This window comes from Yamadazyma tenuis, chromosome 5, assembly GCF_029203305.1.
Source record: "Yamadazyma tenuis chromosome 5, complete sequence".
NCBI classification, from domain to species: Eukaryota; Fungi; Ascomycota; class Pichiomycetes; order Serinales; family Debaryomycetaceae; genus Yamadazyma; species Yamadazyma tenuis.
The window spans coordinates 48,221-66,589 of NC_089465.1; the positions used below are offsets into that span (position 1 = coordinate 48,221).

General features: G+C 43.4%; 11 protein-coding genes across 11 annotated transcripts; 5 read left to right on the forward strand and 6 right to left on the reverse strand. All coding sequences in view use genetic code 12, as the record gives it.

The window, feature by feature from the left end:
* Nucleotides 1-15: 15 nt before the first annotated feature.
* Nucleotides 16-1,140, forward strand: PSN45_003666 (uncharacterized protein; the record flags this gene model as incomplete). The annotated part of the gene is made up of 1 exon (XM_006686455.2): nucleotides 16-1,140. One exon carries the CDS (start codon nucleotides 16-18, stop codon nucleotides 1,138-1,140), a length of 1,125 nt encoding a protein of 374 aa, XP_006686518.1.
* Nucleotides 1,141-1,171: 31 nt separating this feature from the next.
* Nucleotides 1,172-1,639, reverse strand: PSN45_003667 (uncharacterized protein; the record flags this gene model as incomplete). The annotated part of the gene is made up of 1 exon (XM_006686456.1): nucleotides 1,172-1,639. The coding sequence occupies one exon, from the start codon at nucleotides 1,637-1,639 to the stop codon at nucleotides 1,172-1,174; it is 468 nt and encodes a 155-aa protein (XP_006686519.1).
* A 95-nt stretch (nucleotides 1,640-1,734) lies between these two features.
* Nucleotides 1,735-3,468, reverse strand: PSN45_003668 (uncharacterized protein; the record flags this gene model as incomplete). Its single annotated transcript, XM_006686454.2, has 1 exon — nucleotides 1,735-3,468. The coding sequence occupies one exon, from the start codon at nucleotides 3,466-3,468 to the stop codon at nucleotides 1,735-1,737; it is 1,734 nt and encodes a 577-aa protein (XP_006686517.1).
* A 118-nt stretch (nucleotides 3,469-3,586) lies between these two features.
* On the forward strand, nucleotides 3,587-6,319 carry DBP10 (ATP-dependent RNA helicase dbp10; the record flags this gene model as incomplete). Its single annotated transcript, XM_006686453.1, has 1 exon — nucleotides 3,587-6,319. One exon carries the CDS (start codon nucleotides 3,587-3,589, stop codon nucleotides 6,317-6,319), a length of 2,733 nt encoding a protein of 910 aa, XP_006686516.1.
* Nucleotides 6,320-6,377: 58 nt separating this feature from the next.
* Nucleotides 6,378-7,814, reverse strand: PSN45_003670 (uncharacterized protein; the record flags this gene model as incomplete). Its single annotated transcript, XM_066158138.1, has 1 exon — nucleotides 6,378-7,814. The coding sequence occupies one exon, from the start codon at nucleotides 7,812-7,814 to the stop codon at nucleotides 6,378-6,380; it is 1,437 nt and encodes a 478-aa protein (XP_066014235.1).
* A 649-nt stretch (nucleotides 7,815-8,463) lies between these two features.
* Nucleotides 8,464-9,780, forward strand: PSN45_003671 (tRNA (guanine(10)-N(2))-methyltransferase; the record flags this gene model as incomplete). Its single annotated transcript, XM_006686452.1, has 1 exon — nucleotides 8,464-9,780. The coding sequence occupies one exon, from the start codon at nucleotides 8,464-8,466 to the stop codon at nucleotides 9,778-9,780; it is 1,317 nt and encodes a 438-aa protein (XP_006686515.1).
* Nucleotides 9,781-9,865: 85 nt separating this feature from the next.
* Nucleotides 9,866-10,551, forward strand: PSN45_003672 (uncharacterized protein; the record flags this gene model as incomplete). Its single annotated transcript, XM_006686451.2, has 2 exons — nucleotides 9,866-9,879; nucleotides 9,954-10,551. The coding sequence occupies 2 exons, from the start codon at nucleotides 9,866-9,868 to the stop codon at nucleotides 10,549-10,551; spliced, it is 612 nt and encodes a 203-aa protein (XP_006686514.1).
* A 219-nt stretch (nucleotides 10,552-10,770) lies between these two features.
* SCT1 (Glycerol-3-phosphate/dihydroxyacetone phosphate acyltransferase) lies at nucleotides 10,771-12,864 on the forward strand (the record flags this gene model as incomplete). Its single annotated transcript, XM_006686450.2, has 1 exon — nucleotides 10,771-12,864. The coding sequence occupies one exon, from the start codon at nucleotides 10,771-10,773 to the stop codon at nucleotides 12,862-12,864; it is 2,094 nt and encodes a 697-aa protein (XP_006686513.1).
* Nucleotides 12,865-12,907: 43 nt separating this feature from the next.
* cdc17 (ATP-dependent DNA ligase Cdc17) lies at nucleotides 12,908-15,055 on the reverse strand (the record flags this gene model as incomplete). The annotated part of the gene is made up of 1 exon (XM_006686449.1): nucleotides 12,908-15,055. The coding sequence occupies one exon, from the start codon at nucleotides 15,053-15,055 to the stop codon at nucleotides 12,908-12,910; it is 2,148 nt and encodes a 715-aa protein (XP_006686512.1).
* A 163-nt stretch (nucleotides 15,056-15,218) lies between these two features.
* ARP9 (Actin-like protein arp9 (SWI/SNF complex component arp9)) lies at nucleotides 15,219-16,595 on the reverse strand (the record flags this gene model as incomplete). Its single annotated transcript, XM_006686448.2, has 1 exon — nucleotides 15,219-16,595. One exon carries the CDS (start codon nucleotides 16,593-16,595, stop codon nucleotides 15,219-15,221), a length of 1,377 nt encoding a protein of 458 aa, XP_006686511.1.
* A 134-nt stretch (nucleotides 16,596-16,729) lies between these two features.
* Nucleotides 16,730-18,061, reverse strand: PSN45_003676 (uncharacterized protein; the record flags this gene model as incomplete). The annotated part of the gene is made up of 1 exon (XM_006686447.2): nucleotides 16,730-18,061. The coding sequence occupies one exon, from the start codon at nucleotides 18,059-18,061 to the stop codon at nucleotides 16,730-16,732; it is 1,332 nt and encodes a 443-aa protein (XP_006686510.1).
* Nucleotides 18,062-18,369: the final 308 nt, after the last annotated feature.

The following is an 18,369-nucleotide window of genomic DNA, read 5'->3' on the forward strand; positions in this document are numbered from 1 at the left end:
TAAACTGTGCTGGGTATGGCCATGGTGGTGCTTTTAATTTGGGCGCTTGTGTTGGTCTATTCCGCCAGTGTAGGGGCATTTCACGACCCTCCCCACTGGGTTCCAGTGGCAAACACGTCCCACGACTATGGTTCAGGAGCATACGCTGGTAATGTCCTAGGTTCCTCACTGCCTCGAAACACCCGTTTGAGCATACCCGAATTTGCAGCTACGTTCCTTGTTTTGTGTCGCAACTACGAACTCTTCGATCTTCTTGAAACCATTCAGTCGGTCCAGGACCGATTTAATACCAAGTACAATTACGACTATGTGTTTTTAAATGATGAGCCATTCACACAATTGTTCATGGAATCGGTGACAGCATTTGTACCAGCCTCCCGAGTGCGGTTTGGAGTGGTGCCACGGGATCATTGGTCGTATCCAGATTGGGTGGACGTCAAAAAGGCGGCCGCCGTCCGCCAGGCCATGGAAAAAGCCAATATCGTCTACGGTGGATCCGAATCATATAGGCACATGTGCCGGTTTTTCCTGGGATTTTTCTACCAGCACGAGCTTCTCCAGGATTACGACTTCTACTGGCGGATCGAGCCGGGCATTAAGCTTCTTTGTGACGTGAATTATGATGTGTTTCGCCGGATGTACGATGAGCAGAAGAAGTTCGCATTCACCTTGACAATGTTTGAGTACAGTGACACGATCCCCACCCTCTGGGACCGGGTCAAGGAGTACTCCCGCTCTCGCGACATCCAGGGTCCGTTGATCGACTTGGTACAGAACCACGACCAGTGGCTGTCGTACAATTTGTGTCATTTTTGGTCCAACTTCGAGATTGCTCGGTTGGACGTATTTAGGGCCGCATCGTACGCCGATTTCTTCCAGTTCTTGGACCAGGCCGGGGGATTTTTCTACGAGCGCTGGGGCGACGCTCCGGTCCACACCATGTACGTAAGTCTTCACTTGGAAAAACTGGATGTATTGTACCTTGATGACATTGGGTACTATCACTCGCCGTACGCGCAGTGCCCTCAAGACGAAGCCATTAGACGGTCCAACAAGTGCGTGTGTGATCCTGCCACTGACTTTAGCTATACCTACCAAAGTTGCACGGCTCATTTCTTGCGAGTTCTCGCAGACTTATGACCATTTTTATAGATATACATTCATAGACTACCTAGTACAGACTAACAAGTACGTCCACATCATCAAGCCCCTCTAAATCATCTTGCTGTGATACCCGTTTTATGACCTCTCGCTTGCTGCTTTCCTGGAGGTATCCGTCCAACAACAACTCGTCCAATATGTGGTAGGCCTTGTTGAATCCAAAAATGATGTCCAATTCACACACGTTTCCGTACATCTTGTCCATCTGCTCCACAAAACGATGGACGATCTCCAAGCCGATCAACTCGTTGTCGTCACTTTCGATCCCCATGATGAAGAACAAAGAGGCATATCTTCGGTATACAACCTTGATATCTTTGTATTCCAAGATATTGCACATTTTGGCACGACGGGTCAATATCACTGCCGTGAGTTCCTTCATGATCCGACTCTTCTCCTTCTGACTGATGGTCTCGTACCATTTGGTCAACCGCACTTTGCCCTGGCGGGACAATAGGAACATGAACTTGATAGCCATGGTGTTCGGTTTATTTTTGTTTGGTACTGGGTCGCGAAAAATGGGGCATTTATGAGTTGCAATGTCTATAGATGCTATTAGTTTACATGGTAGATTTAAAAGGCGTCATCGGTCAACCGTGAGGTGGACTTCAAGAACAGTAGATGCTGGCTGATCTCCTTGCACAAGTCATCGTGGACCACGTCATTGAAAATGTTCACTTTGACGTTTTTCTTACAGAGGAAATAGTACATGTTTTGCCATTGACGCAATTCAAAGTCAAACCCAATGTCCTTCTTGACCCCATTCCCATAAAGTCGTATTCTTTTGCCGTTGTCCAAAATCTTGCCTTGCTGTTTCAACTCCCAGGGATTCAATTTGGGGAAGTTGGAGTGAATGAAGAGTAAATCCGGTTCCTCGTTTGTGTAGTCATTAATAGGATTGAACTGGCCCATTCCAGTCCCCACAAATGATAGCTCATGGTTGAAGTATCCCATGGCCTTCAAGAACTTTTTCACTTGATAGAATTTGCATCCCAAGGCAACGCATGCCGCCAAAAATGTCTCTTTATCTCCTTCACCATCACTTCCTTGAGAGAACAACGGGTAGTAGTGGGTGGGTCCGTATAGGTTGTAGTATAATGCCAAAACCAACACGCTCAAATGAGTCTTTTTGTTGATCATAAGTTGGCCCGATTCACTGGTAGGATCAGGTATGGCTCCTTTGAACTGGTGGAAAGGCACTTCTTTCGGTGGAAACTTGGAGTAGTCGATGTCTTCGTAGTCGTTGATGAGCTCATTGTACCGGGGCAAATATTTCTTCTGGTCCATTTTGATGCCAGCTATGCTATAGTATAACGGGGACGTGGCCCTTTTCCAAAAGTCTGGCCACACAATCAATCCATGATCTTCAAACGGATTGGTACTAAAGAGTATGTCTGGGTTTCTGGTGGGTGTGTTATCACTATCCAAGAACAAGATTCTTTCGAAGCTTGATAACAATAAGGCCAATACCTTATACTGATACCCTTTGAACTCGAATTTCTTGAAGATATTATCGTCTAATCCATTTTGCTTCAACACCTGAGGAAGTAAAATGCACTTGGCATTGTATTGAGGTAACACCTTGAAACACAAGTTGGACTCAAACTCTTCTATCGTAGGAATCAAAATTTCAATCGGCAATTTGCTACCTAAATCTCTTATAGCCTTCACCGACAATAGCGTTAAAAGATTGAACCTTCCTCCTCCCACAAACACTATTCCATCTCCCTCATACATTCCTTTAGGAACATCGTCGGCAGTGGGAAGACTCGCCATGACTTTGGTATGGGATTTCTGCATGGCACCAAACTCAATGCTGTTCAATTGCAAAAAACTAGACAAGTATGCCTCATTGAACACTATGCGATTATCTTCACTGTCATCATCTTTGGAGTTGTATCGTGCATGATATATCCTTTCTTCACTCTTATAGGTGGTTAGTTGGGCTACTTCAGGCCTGAACTTGTAGATCTTTTCGAAGACGCTGCTCAAGAACTGAAAGTTCTTAGTACTGGGCGCACCCGCCAATTGGTTGACCAATTGGTATTTATGTTCTTCGGTCAACGCGTCAAAGTTATTGATGTTAGCGTCGATTTCGGCTTGCTTGCCAGCCTCTGTTTCCAGGAAAGGTTTGGTTTTGGGAGTGAAAAAGCTCGAGATCTTGGAGTTTTCCCCCACGAGGGAGGACTTGATTTCTACCTCAAACTCGTTGAAATTGAGAGCTTGCCATACAATGGTGACCACGGCTATAATAGCCAAGGCCAGTACTGCCACCGCTTGTACTTTCTTTCGCCGTAACACTAACATGGTTCCCCAATGATAATTGATGACACAGCACAACAAATGAACTTTTCGCGTTGGGGAAAATATGCTTCCTTGGATTTAGTGAGTCGCAGAAAAATCTCATCTCATCTCACTACACAAAATGTCCGACGACGAATACGATATCACCAAGTCACTCGCCCTCAACTTAGAGAGCTCTGATGACAGTGGGACTGATGGTGAAGGAGAAGTGCCTGTGCTCAGGGGCAAAAGAGCCGTGAAGAAACTCAAGACTAATTCTACAGAAGCTTTTCCCAGCTTAGAGCTTTCAGATGATGAGGAAGAAAATGATAAGACTTCGGGTGCTGATGCCATCGCATCGTACTTTGTCAGTAATAATCCCGCTGTCAAAAAGGCCAAAAGTGGAACCTTCCAGTCGTTTGGGTTTTCCAAGTTCTTAATAGGTAATATCATCAAAAAAGGGTTCAAACAACCCACTCCAATTCAGAGAAAAGCGATTCCTTTGATCATGGATAGCAGAGACGTGGTGGGAATGGCCAGAACTGGGTCCGGTAAAACAGCAGCATTCACTTTGCCAATGGTGGAGAAGTTGAAGGCCCATTCTGCTAAATCTGGTTCCAGGGCCATTATTTTGTCTCCTTCGAGAGAATTGGCATTGCAAACATATAAACAAGTGAAGGAGTTCAGTCATAGAACCGACTTGAGAATCATGTTGCTTGTTGGTGGAGACTCTTTGGATGACCAGTTTAGTGCCATGATGACCAACCCCGATATCATCATTGCTACTCCTGGTAGATTTATGCATTTGAAAATTGAGATGGACTTGAACCTAAAGTCCATCGAGTACATTGTTTTCGACGAAGCCGATAGATTGTTTGAGTTGGGGTTTGCAGAACAGTTGAACGAATTGATTGCTGGTTTACCTGCTTCTAGACAAACGTTATTGTTTTCTGCCACTTTGCCCAAATCGTTGGTGGAATTTGCCAAAGCCGGTTTATCCAACCCCACGTTAGTGAGATTGGATGCTGATTCCAAGATTTCAGATCAGTTGGAGATGGCCTTCGTCACCACCAAGAGGAACGAAAGAGAGGCTAACTTACTTTACTTGTTGCAAGAGGTTATAAAAATGCCTCTTCCTACTCAGGAGGAGATCAAGAAAATGAACGACATGAACAAACGAAACGATGAATCTGATGAAGAAGAAGCTGCAGCAGCTGCTGATGATAATAAGAAAAGGAAGAAGTTCAAGAAGGAAAGATTACCTCCCGCTAACGTCTTACCTTCAAAGTACTCCACTATGGTCTTTGTGCCCACCAAGCATCATGTTGAGTACATCACCAGTTTGTTGAGATCTTGTGGTTACTTGGTATCCTACATCTACGGTACTCTCGACCAAACCGCTAGAAAGCAACAGTTATACCAATTCAGAATCGGATTAACAACAATAATGGTAGTGACGGATGTGGCTGCTCGTGGTATCGATATTCCCATTTTAGCCAATGTCATCAACTTCACCCTCCCTTCATCCTCAAAGATTTTCATTCACAGAGTCGGTAGAACCGCTAGAGCTGGGAACAAAGGATGGGCATATTCCATTGTAAACGAAAAGGAATTGCCTTACCTCTTGGATTTGGAAATATTTTTGGGGAAGAAGATCTTGACAACCTCGTTACACGAATCCAAGGTTAAGCTCCTCAAAGAAAGAATGGGGGACCGGTATCAAGAACCTAAACTCTCCTTTACCGAAAGGTTGGTTCTCGGATCTGCTCCCAGAGCCGAGTTGGAAAACTGTCAGGAAGTTTACGAAGGTGTCCTCAAGCACAACTATGACTTAAAGTTGATCAAAGACGTCTCTATCAAGGGAGAGAAGTTGTTTTATAGAACCAGACAACCGGCCTCTAATGAGTCAGTAAAGAGATCAAAGAACATGGTGGAGCATCAATTATGGGATGAACAGCATCTCTTGTTCGGACCCAACGTGGAGAAGGAAAAGCAGGATTTCTTGGATAAATTGGCTAATAGGCACTCGAAAGAAACGGTTTTTGAGTTCAACAAGAAGGAAAAGGAAAAGGATGAAAACAGTTTGGCTGGGTTTATGCTTAAGAGGAGACGTCAGCTTGCACCCATCCAAAGAAAGGCCAAAGAGAGACGAGAATTGGTTGAAAAGGAGAAACTTGCTGGATTAAGCCACAACATTGAAGATGAGATTTTGAACAAAAAGAGTAACGACGATGGAGTCAATCAGGAGGACTTGGACTTCTTCGAGGATGGTGATGAAGTGTTGGGACAGAAGTACAAACCCAAGAAGACCTTCAAAGATCCTCAGTTCTACATGAGCCACTATGCTTCGGCATCCGATATTCAAGACAAACAGTTGTCTTTGGGTAATAGTTTCGCCAACAGTGCCTCGAATGCCACATTTGACTTGGATAACGATGACAAGTCGCAAGTCCACAGTCAAGTCTACAAATGGGACAGCAAGAAGGGTAACTATGTGAATTCTAGGTCTACGGATAAGAAGTATATCATCAGTGAGTCTGGTCAAAGAATCCCTGCCACCTTCAAGTCTGGCAGATTTGATGAATGGAAGAAACAGAATCCTACCCGGTCCAATGAAGATCCAATGAACAACTTGGGTAACAAGAAGTTTAAGCACAAGCAAAGCAAATCACCTAAGATGCCAGATAAATTCAGAGATAACTACGAAAAGCAAGTCAAGAAAGTTGAAAAGGCTGTTGAAGGTGGGAAATCGGTCAAGGGTTATCATAAGGCTGGACCCCAACAAGAACTTAGAACCACCGAACAAATCAGAAAGAACAGATTATTGCACGATAAGAAAAGGGCAAAGAATGCCAGACCAACCAAGAGACGGTGAACGAAAAGAGAAGCTGTGTATGTACATAATACTTAATCAAACAATTCATCTAACTATATTACTGTCTTCTGCCACCGCCACCTCCTCCTCCACCTCCACCTCTGTTGTAGGGATGATAACCTCTGTTTCGGTTATATCCACCTCTACCTCTAGAACCCCCTCCCCCTCTTGGGCCCGAAGGAGCGTTTCTTCTTGGTCCTCTAGGATAACGGTTGTCTCTTCTATCACCACCGTTTCCTTGTCCTCTGTTTCTGCCGCCTTGTCCTTGATCATAAGAGTTGTTATCTTCGTATCGAGGTTCTTCTTCCCTAGCTTCATCTTGTGCTTGGGCTTGGGGATTCAATGGTTGTCCAGGTTGTTCAGATTGGTCTCCAGCTTCAGCTCCACCTTGTTGTTGTTGGTACATGTACCACTGTTGCATTCTTTGCCAGTAATCGACCATCTCAGGAGTCATGTTGGCCATTTGGTTATATTGACCGTATGGTTGTTGCTGTTGTTGTTGTTGTTGAAGCTGACCATACTGACTATAGGGGTTGTACCCGTAGGGTTGTTGCTGTTGCTGTTGGGGCTGTTGCTGGCCTCTTGGAGCAGCTCTCTTCACTTCCATAGACTTACCCTTTAAAGAAACATACTTATTAACACAAACTCTATCGACAGCTTCAGGGGAATCATAAGTAATGAAACCAAACCCTCTGGATTTCCCAGACTCCTTGTCAAGCATCAACTGAGCATCAATAATGTGCCCATATTGGGAGAAAAAGTCACTAAACTCTTGTTCAGTGACATACGGGTCAATACCTCCAACAAAAATCTTTCCAACCTTATCCTGCTCTTCTTTAGCAATAGCACGCTTGGGATCAATTAACTTACCATCCAACTCATGGGGTGTTTTGACCACTTCATCGACCGACCTGGGGTCTTTGAACGTCAAGAAACCAAACCCTCTAGATCTCCCGGTGGCCGAATCTCTCATGATGGTGTAATCTATGACCTCACCATACTTTGAAAAATAGTCCACAAGACCTTGTTCGGTGGTATCCCAATTCAAACCTCCAATGAACATTTTCCCACTATCTCTTCCCAAATTCGAAGGAGCCATCATTTGAGATTGTGGCTGGGGTGGAGCACTTCCCATTCCACCAGCACCAAAGTGTTGTTGCAACTGGTTAAAATCTGGTATACCAGCTGGGGGTGCTGGCATTGGAGGTGGAGGAGCACCAGTCGAGGCAGTAGCGGTTGCAGGGGCCTGCGGTGGTGGTGGTGGCAAGGGAGCGGTGGTCGGTGGTGGCAAGGGAACGGCAGTTGGGTCGGTGGTAGCAGCTGGAGCAGGAGCCTCAGTCCCTTGTAACGGGGCTTCCGAAGATGCTGGGGTAACAACAGGCTCGGTGGAAGACTGGGTCACTTCTTCTTTTTCAGGGATGGTTGGTTTTGTTTCTTCTTCATCTTCTCCATAGATATCCTCGAAGAGAGCTTCATCATCATCAATGGCAGACATTTTTGGGAGTATGGAATCTAACTATCAACTGACTAATCAATATAAACAGTACGTTTGATACTCTTTACCTGGGCCTTGAGTGTATTTAGTATATGGAATATGTACGATGAAATACCTATTTAGCAATACCAAGAGTATGTGCTTTTGGGGAAACTAATAGATTAGTATCAGTAGGTAGGTACGTAATTATTCTAAACTGGGGGACAAGAAAGTTGACAAATCACCAGGGGAATAGGCCAATGTATCAGACTTTAGTGTTTTAAAGGATAAACAGGTGTTGATAACAAGCTCACAAGTATTACCTTCGGATGATGGTAAAAATGTGGTTTATTGTAGTTGAACTGAAGTTATCACTTGCATTTGCTTTTGGTGTCGACGAACAGTGCGATGCGAGCGCGGGTCGTGTATGTCCAACACCCCGTTTGTCTTCCGTTTGGGGGCCAATTACAAGTTAATCTATGTTGGGTCGAGGTACAAGAAGTAAGGAGGTTAAGGACATGTTTTAAGTTGTCTACATTATCTAATGATTCATCTCTCTCATTTCTGGGGTGTATTTTAGTGTCTTTACCTCATTTTGTCTCTTGTGTCTTCTCTCACTTTTTGCAGTCAAAACCTCATCTTCTGCTCGATAAATTTTTAGAGCCTAACCATGAAAGACTATTTGATATACTTTGCCCAGGCGTATCCAGAGTTTCGAAAGGCAGAGTTGGAATCGCTTGCAAGTCTCCATGGTATACCACTAGATCTTCTGCACCATGACTCTTCAAGCCCATTCCTCATAGTTCAGTTGGAGTCTGATGAGCACGCAAGAAAGATCATACAAAGAGCCATTCTTAGTAAAGGAATTTATGAGTTGTGGGGCTCGGGTAACAACTTGGACGAGTTGCGCAAGAATGTGCGAGACATATCATTCGACAAGTTTGATACGTATAAGCAGGGAACTTTTAAGTTCCAATTCGAAGGATATATGGGAAAGAGAGAAGGCCCTGAGCGGTTTGAAATCATTGAATCATTTGCATTTATGGCGTTTGAGGGAAAGGTCAGAATGAAAAACCCGGACCAGATATACACGCTTCTTGAAGAATATGAGGTCCAGGGCATGGAGAGGGCTACTACTCCCAAACGATTGTGGTTGGGTAGACAGATCCAACTAAGTGCTAGAACAAACAATATCTTGGAAAAATACGATTTACGAAGAAGAAAATACATTGGGACAACGTCATTCGATGCCGAGTTGGCGTTAGTGTCATGTAACATAGCTGAAGTGGATACAAATAAGATGGTATACGATCCATTCACTGGTACCGGCTCATTTTTGGTGGCAGCAGCTAACTTTGGTGGAATCACTATTGGCTCGGACATAGACGTTCGCATATTGCGAGGTAAGGGAGACAAGTGCAATTTGAAGCTGAACTTCAAGCAGTACGGAACCTCCACCAACTTCATTGATACTCTAACAATGGATTTTACAAACAACGCTCTCCGGACTGATTTCCCAATCGACACCATTGTCTGTGATCCTCCTTACGGGGTGAGAGAAGGTTTGAAGGTTTGCGGGGCTAAGAATGAGGAAAAGGCTGCTGGAAGAGAAAATGTTGTTATTGACGGTGAGAAGGCCCATCTAAGAAGAGACTTCATACCTCCCAAAAAACCATATGAGTTGTCCAATTTGTTGGACGACCTTCTTCGGTTCTCTGCCAACAGATTACCTGTGGGTGGAAGACTAGCATTCTGGATGCCGACCGCCAATGATGAGTTTGAAATCAACCAAATTCCTCAGCATGAGAACCTCGAGTTGTTGTATAACTTGGAACAGGAGTTCCACAAATGGTCCCGGAGATTGTTGGTGTACGTCAAACGAGGCAACGACTACATGGGGATCACCAGAAATGGGCTCAAGGAGAATCACATCAAAAACTTCAGAGAAAGATATTTCATGGGGTTCAGTGAAAACAGTAAGCAGTAAACAAAATATAGAATACACATTGACAAAATGCGAAAGTCGCGGAAACTGGTTTTTGATTGAACTAGCTTTGTCGAACAAGAACATAATGGATATACTAAAGTAAGTACAGACCAGGCAACTGTTAATATTGCAGTTGCCACCCACCAAGCAGCAAAAACTAACTGTTGATTTAGAACCGAAAAATCCAATCCAAGGGGTATCCCTGAAGCACCTTTTATTGACAAGGTGGAAAATTTCGTGAAGGATGTGGAAACCGATTTCGATAAGGTCATGCAAGCGTTCCAAGACCGGTTACAACAATACAAGTACATGGAGATGTCAAAGAGAAACCAATTGAATGATTTGAACGTAAAGATCCCCGATATAGAAAAGAATTTGGACATTATAAATTTCATAAAGCAAAAGAAGAGTGCAGAACTTGACGATGAGATTTCCGACGAAGATGAAAACAGCCAGAACATTCAAGCAAACTATGAGTTGAACGACACGTTGTATACCCAGGCTGTCATCGAAACGGAAAAGTTGGATTCGGTTTACTTATGGCTTGGGGCAGAGGTGATGTTGGAGTACCCATTGGACGAGGCGGTGGAATTATTGAACGAGAGATTGAAGAACAACAACGAGCAAGTTGCAATCATCAAGGAAGATTTGGTGTTTTTGAAAGAGAATATCACCACCATGGAAGTGAATACGGCCAGATTATATAACTGGGATGTTGAGAGAAGAAGAAACTCCCGGGTTGAAGATGGCACCAAGAATCTCAAGATCTGAGATTCCACTGTATATATATAGCTTTGGCATATTCCAATAAAATCATTTGCAATTATAAATATCGTATAAAATAATTGGTCGTTCGACCCTCCCTCATTTTTCTAGCGAGATCCATCACCCATTTCTGATCAGATACACCACAACGATCACAATTTCCTAAAAGATTACTACGCACGCCGCGAACACATATTCATCAACAATTGTGATTAGGAGGATACAATGGCTGGCTACAAACCGTTTCCCTGGTGGAGATTGGTCATCTACGACTCGTTGTTATGGGTTTTGAATGTGACATTCGATTGTTTTTTCAGGGAAATTCGGTCTAGAGGGGCGTTCAAGATCCCCCTGACCGGCCCCGTTATCTTCGTGGGTGCTCCTCACGCTAACCAGTTTGTCGACCCGGTTATTCTTATGAATTTGGTAAAGAAAGTAAGTGGGAGGCGAGTGAGCTTCCTTATTGCTGCCAAATCTTATCGATTGAAGATTATTGGTATGATGTCAAAGTGCCAGTTGTCAATTCCAGTGGAAAGACCCCAGGATAACTTGGCACCTGGAAAGGGTAAGATTTTTGTTGATTTCGAAAAGGATGCTTGTTTGATTACTGGGAGAAACACCTCTTTCACCGAGTACTTAACCCCCAAATGTCTTTTGGCTTTACCCAAGTCGTTGGGAGCTTCTGAAGTATTGGAGATCATTGACGACACCCATGTCATTATCAGGAAGCCCTTTAAAAACACTGAAAAGATTGTAAAAATGTTGAAAGATGGGTCTGACTTTAAGTATGCCAGAAAAGTTGATCAAAACGAAGTCTACCAGCAAGTGTTTGGCCACTTGGCTCACGGAAACTGTATTGGGATTTTCCCCGAAGGAGGTTCACATGACAGAACGGACTTGTTGCCAATAAAAGCAGGTGTTGCAATCATGGCATTGGGTGCTATGGCAGCTTATCCTGACTGTGATGTGAAGATTGTTCCTTGTGGGATGAATTATTTCAATGCCCATAAGTTCAGAAGTAGAGCTGTGATTGAATACGGAAATCCGATTGAGATCTCCAAAGAGTTGATCCAAAGATATAAAGACCCCCAAACTAACAGGGAGGCTGTTAAAGAACTATTGGATGTCATCACTGATGGGTTACGAGCCGTCACCGTGACTTGTGATTCGTTTGATACGTTGATGGTTGTCCAGGCGGCCAGAAGATTGTATGCCAATCATTTTGCTGCTCGTTTACCTCTTCCTCTCGTGATTGAGATGAACCGAAGATTGGTACTTGGTTATAAAACATATGAAAATGAACCTCGAGTACAGAAAATGAAGGCCAGGATCTTCGAGTACAATACCAGATTGGACCAAATCCACTTACCCGACCATCTTCTTGAAAATTTCAATGAGAAGAGCAAATTCAGAAGTTTAGGTATTTTGTCTTACAGGTTTACAAAGTTGGTTTTGCTCTTTGTTTTGGCATTACCAGGAGCCATTTTGTTTTCCCCAGTATTCTTGATTGCCAAAATCATATCCAAAAAGAAGCAAGAAGCAGCGTTGGCCAACTCTGTGGTAAAAATCAAAGGAAACGATGTGGTTGCAACCTGGAAGATTTTGGTTAGTTTAGTCATTGCTCCGATTTTCTACAGTTTCTACGCTACTGTGGGGGCTTTCGTTACCAGGAACTATTTTGACTTCAACTTTGGAACCATCAAACTATGGATTGGGTTGTACTGTTTCAACGTTTTGATCACATATTCTGCATTATTAACCGGAGAACAAGGTTTGGATACATTTAAAAGTTTGAGACCGTTGTATATCTCATTAATTGACGGTTCTTCAATCAAGGAATTGAAACAATTCAGGAGTGAATTGACAGATGAGATTACCGAGATTGTTGACGAATTTGGCTGGAAGTTATTCCCACAAGATTTCAACTTGTTGGAGATGAACGACGAAGAAGAGGATCAGTTAACTGTGACCATGAAGAACCGTAGAAAGCTCAAGAAAGAGGCGTCTTCCGATTCTTCTACATCTTTGAGCTCACAATTTTCTTCATCTTCGTCTATTTCAGATGGTGTTTCATTATTGAACTCAGAACATTCTTTAACAAACATTCCAATGTTCAGTGACTATCAATTACACGAAAACCAAAACGCTACGTTGACACCAAACGTTGATTCCGATGACTATGCCATTTCCAGAGCTTCGAGTCATTTGGAGTTGAACTTTGGACATAAAAGAACTAACTCAGATATGCATCAAAAGTTAACTGACAAGATTAAATTGAAAATGAGAGAGAAATGGGAAGAGAAAGAGAAACTTGAATAGGTCATTGGACGCTGAATATGCATAATTAACATAATATAATTTATTAAGATTGAACGCTAGCTTGCTTGGAGTAGAATTCGATAACTTGTTCTGACGTAGTAGCATCTTCAACACCTTTGTCTTCTCTGATTCTCAAGAATCTCGGAAATCTCAACGAAATACCCTTGGTAAATTCCTGATGCCCAGCCTTGTAAATAGGACTCAATGACAAATCAGCTGTTAACACCTCAAACAATGTGGTAGGTTCGAACCAAACATCAGGCACCGCACTGGGGTCGTAGACGTAGGAACCTTTCGGTTGTGAGATTTCAGTAGGATGCAAACTATTGTAGAGACTCGTTAAGTCTTCATCCGAAAACCCAGTACCGATTTTGCACGTGGTTTCGAATTCACCAGTATCATCATTATAACTTGCCAAAAGGAATCCACCATAATTACCGGTACGTTTACCTCTGCCGTTATAGGCACCAACTACGACCAAATCCAAAGAGTCCCCAACACCAGCCAAGTAATCCTTCTTCAATTTGAGCCAATTTCTTGATCTTTTTGATGGCTCGTAGTAAGACTCTTTTGAATTTAACATCTTCACCATCAATCCCTCGCAACTGTCTTTAACGGACTGGTCCAAGAATATTTGCAACTCATCAAGATTTGATGAGTTACGAGATGTAGCAAAACAAAACTTCCCTTCGATTGGTTTCAAATTCTCATACATGAGTTCTCTTCTCTCTGCCAACGTCTTGTTGACAACAGATTCCCCATTTAAGTACAATATGTCAAAGGCGAATAAACAGATGTGGACTTTGATATCTTTTTCATTGACATCTTTTCTCTTTCTCGTAGACAAGACTTGGAATGGCAAGATCTTGTTTAACTGTCTGTCCCAAGCAACTGCCTCACAATCTAAAATCAACAGTTTTATAGGAGTTCCATCACTATCTTCTTGAACCTTAATGAAGTCTTTGATAATTGCAATCAAATCTGGGTATCTCTGGGACATATCTTCAGAGTTACGAGAGTATATTCTAACCGAGCCATCAGATAACAAATGGACTTGTGCTCTCTCACCATCATATTTGTACTCACAAGTGAACTCCTCTCCTTGAAATCTATCCAACACTTCAGAAATGGATTTAGTAGGCTTCGCCAACATAGGCTTCAATGGAATACCGGGGGTCAAGTGTATATGGTCCAAAAGATTGAAAATTCCATGTTCGTAAGCAGTTTTAATTATAATCTCATAGTTAGGTATTAACGAGAACGACTCTCTGATTATGTCTTCAGCTTTAGTTATGTTTTCGGGTGTCATCGCATGATTCTCGTAGTTGGTGAAGGCTTGGGCCAATCCAATTAATACGGTTTTTTCTGCCAATCCTATTCTAAGCTTTCCTTCCAATGATCTGATCAAGAATTTGGCTTCAGTGGTTTTTCTTTCACAAGCAGTCAAGAGCTTATTTATGAGTCCAACCTTTTTCATCTGAGAGTCTTTTCCAGTCGACTTGGCAATTTTGGTCAAGCTGTCAAACACTAAATCAACATCCAATGGAGTAGGCTTGAACATGGTAGGCTGGCCCGACCTGGACTGCTGAGCCACCAATCCCAAATCACCAAAAGTTTTATAATCCTGTTTAATTTTACTGGATGCCCGACCGTAACATTCACTGATAGCTTTTATAAGCAAAGTTTCACCCAACCCTAGTTCCAAATCAGGCTCATAATCAGGACCCAATCTATTGATGGACAAATACACTATCTTAACCAACTTATCAACCGTTGATTGTTGTAAGACCTCAAGATAAAACTCAGAGATGATAGAGATCATTTTGAGTCTTCCAGATTCCGCTTCAATTTCTTCGAAAACCGATGTTAACTTGGAATACGGTAATTTGGAAGATGATGGAGTGGCCATCAACTTTTCATTCTTGTGATGAGCGTGCTCCACCTCACCAAGTTCAATTAACTTTTCGACTTCTTCTTTGGTGGACATTTGTGGTTCAGTAGGCCTATCTTCCTCACTGGTAGGATCAGTATCGTCGGTAGGAGCCACAGTCTCTCTTCTCTTGGGACTTGAATCTAAAGATGGGGTTAAAGACCGTTTAGCAGCATTACTAGAAGCGGGTTTGGACTCAAGTTTTTGAGCAGTTGTTCCATTGGCGGAGAAGAACCGTCCTATAGATTGTTGTTGTGCCATTATGGTGCTTATTCTGAGGATGTTGTGTCTGCTATGTGATACAAGCCTGAGCATGCAAATACAAGATAACGCGACTGGGAATTAGTGATGGTTCGCGTTTGTATTTTTTATATTCTATCTTTACAGATGAGAAGAAATTCTTCTCTTTTGATAATTATACACACTAAATAGCAGCATTCCAAATAGCTTGAGGGCCAGATTCTGAATAAACAGTAGAGTCCACAAAGAACTCACCATTAATGTTGGAATTGCCCCCAAAGATTTGCTTAGCGTAGATTTGTCCTCCCAAGAAGAAGACGTTTTCCCAAGATCCTCCCAATTCCTTGGGTTTCTTCCATTCAGGAAAATACTCTGGATACTTGGCAGTTCTCAAGGCGGTAGGAACCTGTGCTATCACAAACTCTCCTTCGGTGGGCTCTGCGACTTCTTCCGCCTGTTGGTAGGCAGCAATGGCTGAGTTGATTCCACTGGCTTCGTTGGCAGCCTGTTGACTTGGGGTTCTGATCAAAACGTCTTCGTGAAGCTTTGTGAGTAAAGCGTCTTTAAACCCAGGGATCTTGAAGGTGGACCCCACAAAGATCAAGTTGTTGTAGCATTCCTGCTTTCTTTCCAAGTCAGGGATTTGTTCCAACACATTGTAGATAGTCTTTGATAATATGCCCACCAACTTTTCTGTTCCCTGGAATCTTTCTTTACCAACAACGACTTTTTCACTTGTTTCTGGGTCAGTGAAAGTGTTCTTTTCCAATTGCTGGTTTGGAAGCGTTGTTTCGGATTCTTCTTCGGTCTTACCAACCCCATTTTCTCCTTCCACAACGATCTTGGCAACGTCAAAGTTGTCATCAACTGGCTGTTTCAAATCGCTTCTGGAGTAGAAAGACTCGTCGTCGTTGACCACCACTTCGAAAATATTTGACGTCTTCAAGGCCTCGATCTGCGTGGCAGTGAAGTTAGGCAACAACTTGGCCAACTCCTGGTTGATAAGTTCACTACCGACGTCCAAGAATTTGCTGGCGAACTTTATGTTTTGACAATTGACAATGGCTGAAACCTGAGTAGCGTCTTTCCCGAGATTCACCACCAAAGAGTTGGTCCCGTTGCCGATTCCAAAGTTGGCGGCTATAGATAAGTCCAAAACATTAAAGGCAGAGAATTCCAACGACTCAATCACGTATTTGGTGATGGACTCTAGCTGTAATCTGGACCAGCTGACGGATGGAATCACCAACAACAAGGGAATCTGATTGATGGTGATGATGGGGTTACTGGCGATTATGCTGTGTAACACTGTCTTGAGCAAGTACTTGAAGGCTTCAAAGTCGACGATTTTACTGCCCTTGATTGGATGTATTTCACTGAGTTCCTCAATGGAGTCTTCAGGCTTCTTAGCCAGGTACTCCTTCGACACGGGGTTCTGATACACCACAGAAGGGATTTTGTACTCGGGGGGACTCAAGGAGTCTTGCAACCCGAACAGGAACAAGGTATGTTCACTTCCCGGATGAACCACCAAAAAGTTGTCTTCTCTGTATAAAGGCATAGGAGAAGCGTAGTTGTGTTTATCGGACGAAAACTCGAGTGCGAATTTTTCTGTTGTCGCGCAAACAAGTAGCTGCAAAAACATGTATGTACATTATACATTATTCATGACTACTACATCACGATGACTATATACTAGTCATGGTCTAGGGTATCTGCATTGGCCAAGAATTTGTAGTAGTTCTGTTTGGTGCCGAGAACCGACTTCTTGGATGCAGAGGTATTCAGACGCTTGATATCAAACCCCGGTAAATCGTCCACCTGCTCCATTTCATTGAACAGATCAAATCCAGGCTTCCTCGACAACAACTTGACCTCGTTAACGAACGGTAAGTCCTCGTCGGGTAGAGAAGGCAACGGAGCTGCTTTGGGGAAAGATTTGACATGACGTGGCTCATTGTCAGCACGAGACCGCTCCACAAACCGCCAGTAATTTGTCTTGCTGTTGTCGGATGTGTTGAAGCGTGTGAGTTTGGGCAACGACAGTTTTTCGTGGCTCAAGTTGGGCACACTGGGAGATCGTTCACTGGCGTACTCGGGTCTTACGTGAGGTTTGAAGGGCATAATATTGGTGGCGGTGTTTCGCCGGGACTCAGAGGGACGAGACTTGTACCGGGGACGGCTGGACTGCAGCCGTGATGCCTGTGGTGGCGAGTCTCCCATATAATCGTGGACATGACTGTGCATTTCCCGGTTCTGGTTCTGGTTCTGATTCTGATTAAAGTAGTGGTTGTGGTTGAGTATATTTGTGGGCAGAATGGGGGTTCCTGGAGCACTTGTGGCTTCTTGTGATGGTTTTGCTGTCAAGGAGGTCAAGGTTGTTCTCAATTTGCTCCATTCTTGTACTTTGATGATGCCGGTGTACCAGGCAATTGCACCCAAAATAAGCACCCATACCAAGCCGATTTTGGCGTACTCAAAGGCGATTTTGGAGTACAGAAGAATGTAGGTGGATGACTGACTGATGGTAATGGCAATGACGAGTCCCAAGCCAAAGCTGGGGATGTGGAACATTTTGGATGAGTTTAGGGTGGACACAGGCATTTTGGGGAAGGAGAAGGACGTTCCTACCTGGGGCGATGGTGGGAAAGTGATATTTAGGCCGTTAGTACGGTCTTTGAAGGTAAGATTTTCTTTGGTGGCAGAAGAGGCTAAAGGCTCTGGGAGTGGAGACTGTGGTGGATAGGAAGGCTGGGCGTCGTAATGGGTTTCCAGGGGTTGGGGTTGGATTTTGACCAGTTTCGTGGGAGATTGTAGCAGGACGTTGTCTTCGGAAAGGATCGGCTGCACTTTGTTGGGTTCAACCACTTCGTAGGCACAGGAAATCAAGTCGTTCAAATAATCGTCAACGGTGCGTTTGTCAGATTTGGTGGAGAGCCGGTCGTCGTCGCCCAACTTCTTTAATCGAAACACACCGTCTGGATCTTGTTTATACACCAACTTTTTTTTGGTGGTAACCGTGGACATCCGACAAGGCACTGGAGAGTGTAATGCGATTCTGCGTCGTGAGGGTAGGTTGTAAATAGGAGATTTGAAACAAAATTCACAGGAACCACCAGGGAATTGAAAATTTCCAGATTTTAAGACACGATTAAAGATGGGTTAAGGTACAATAAATAAGTGCCAAATGACCTGCAAATTTGTCCGCCAATGACAACACTACTGCATTGTGTGGATGGTGGATATTGTTAATCCCTTACAACCTTGGTGTGTGTTGATGAAAATGCCCGATTAGGAAATACCATCGGTTAATTACTTGCATATGACATAGTTCT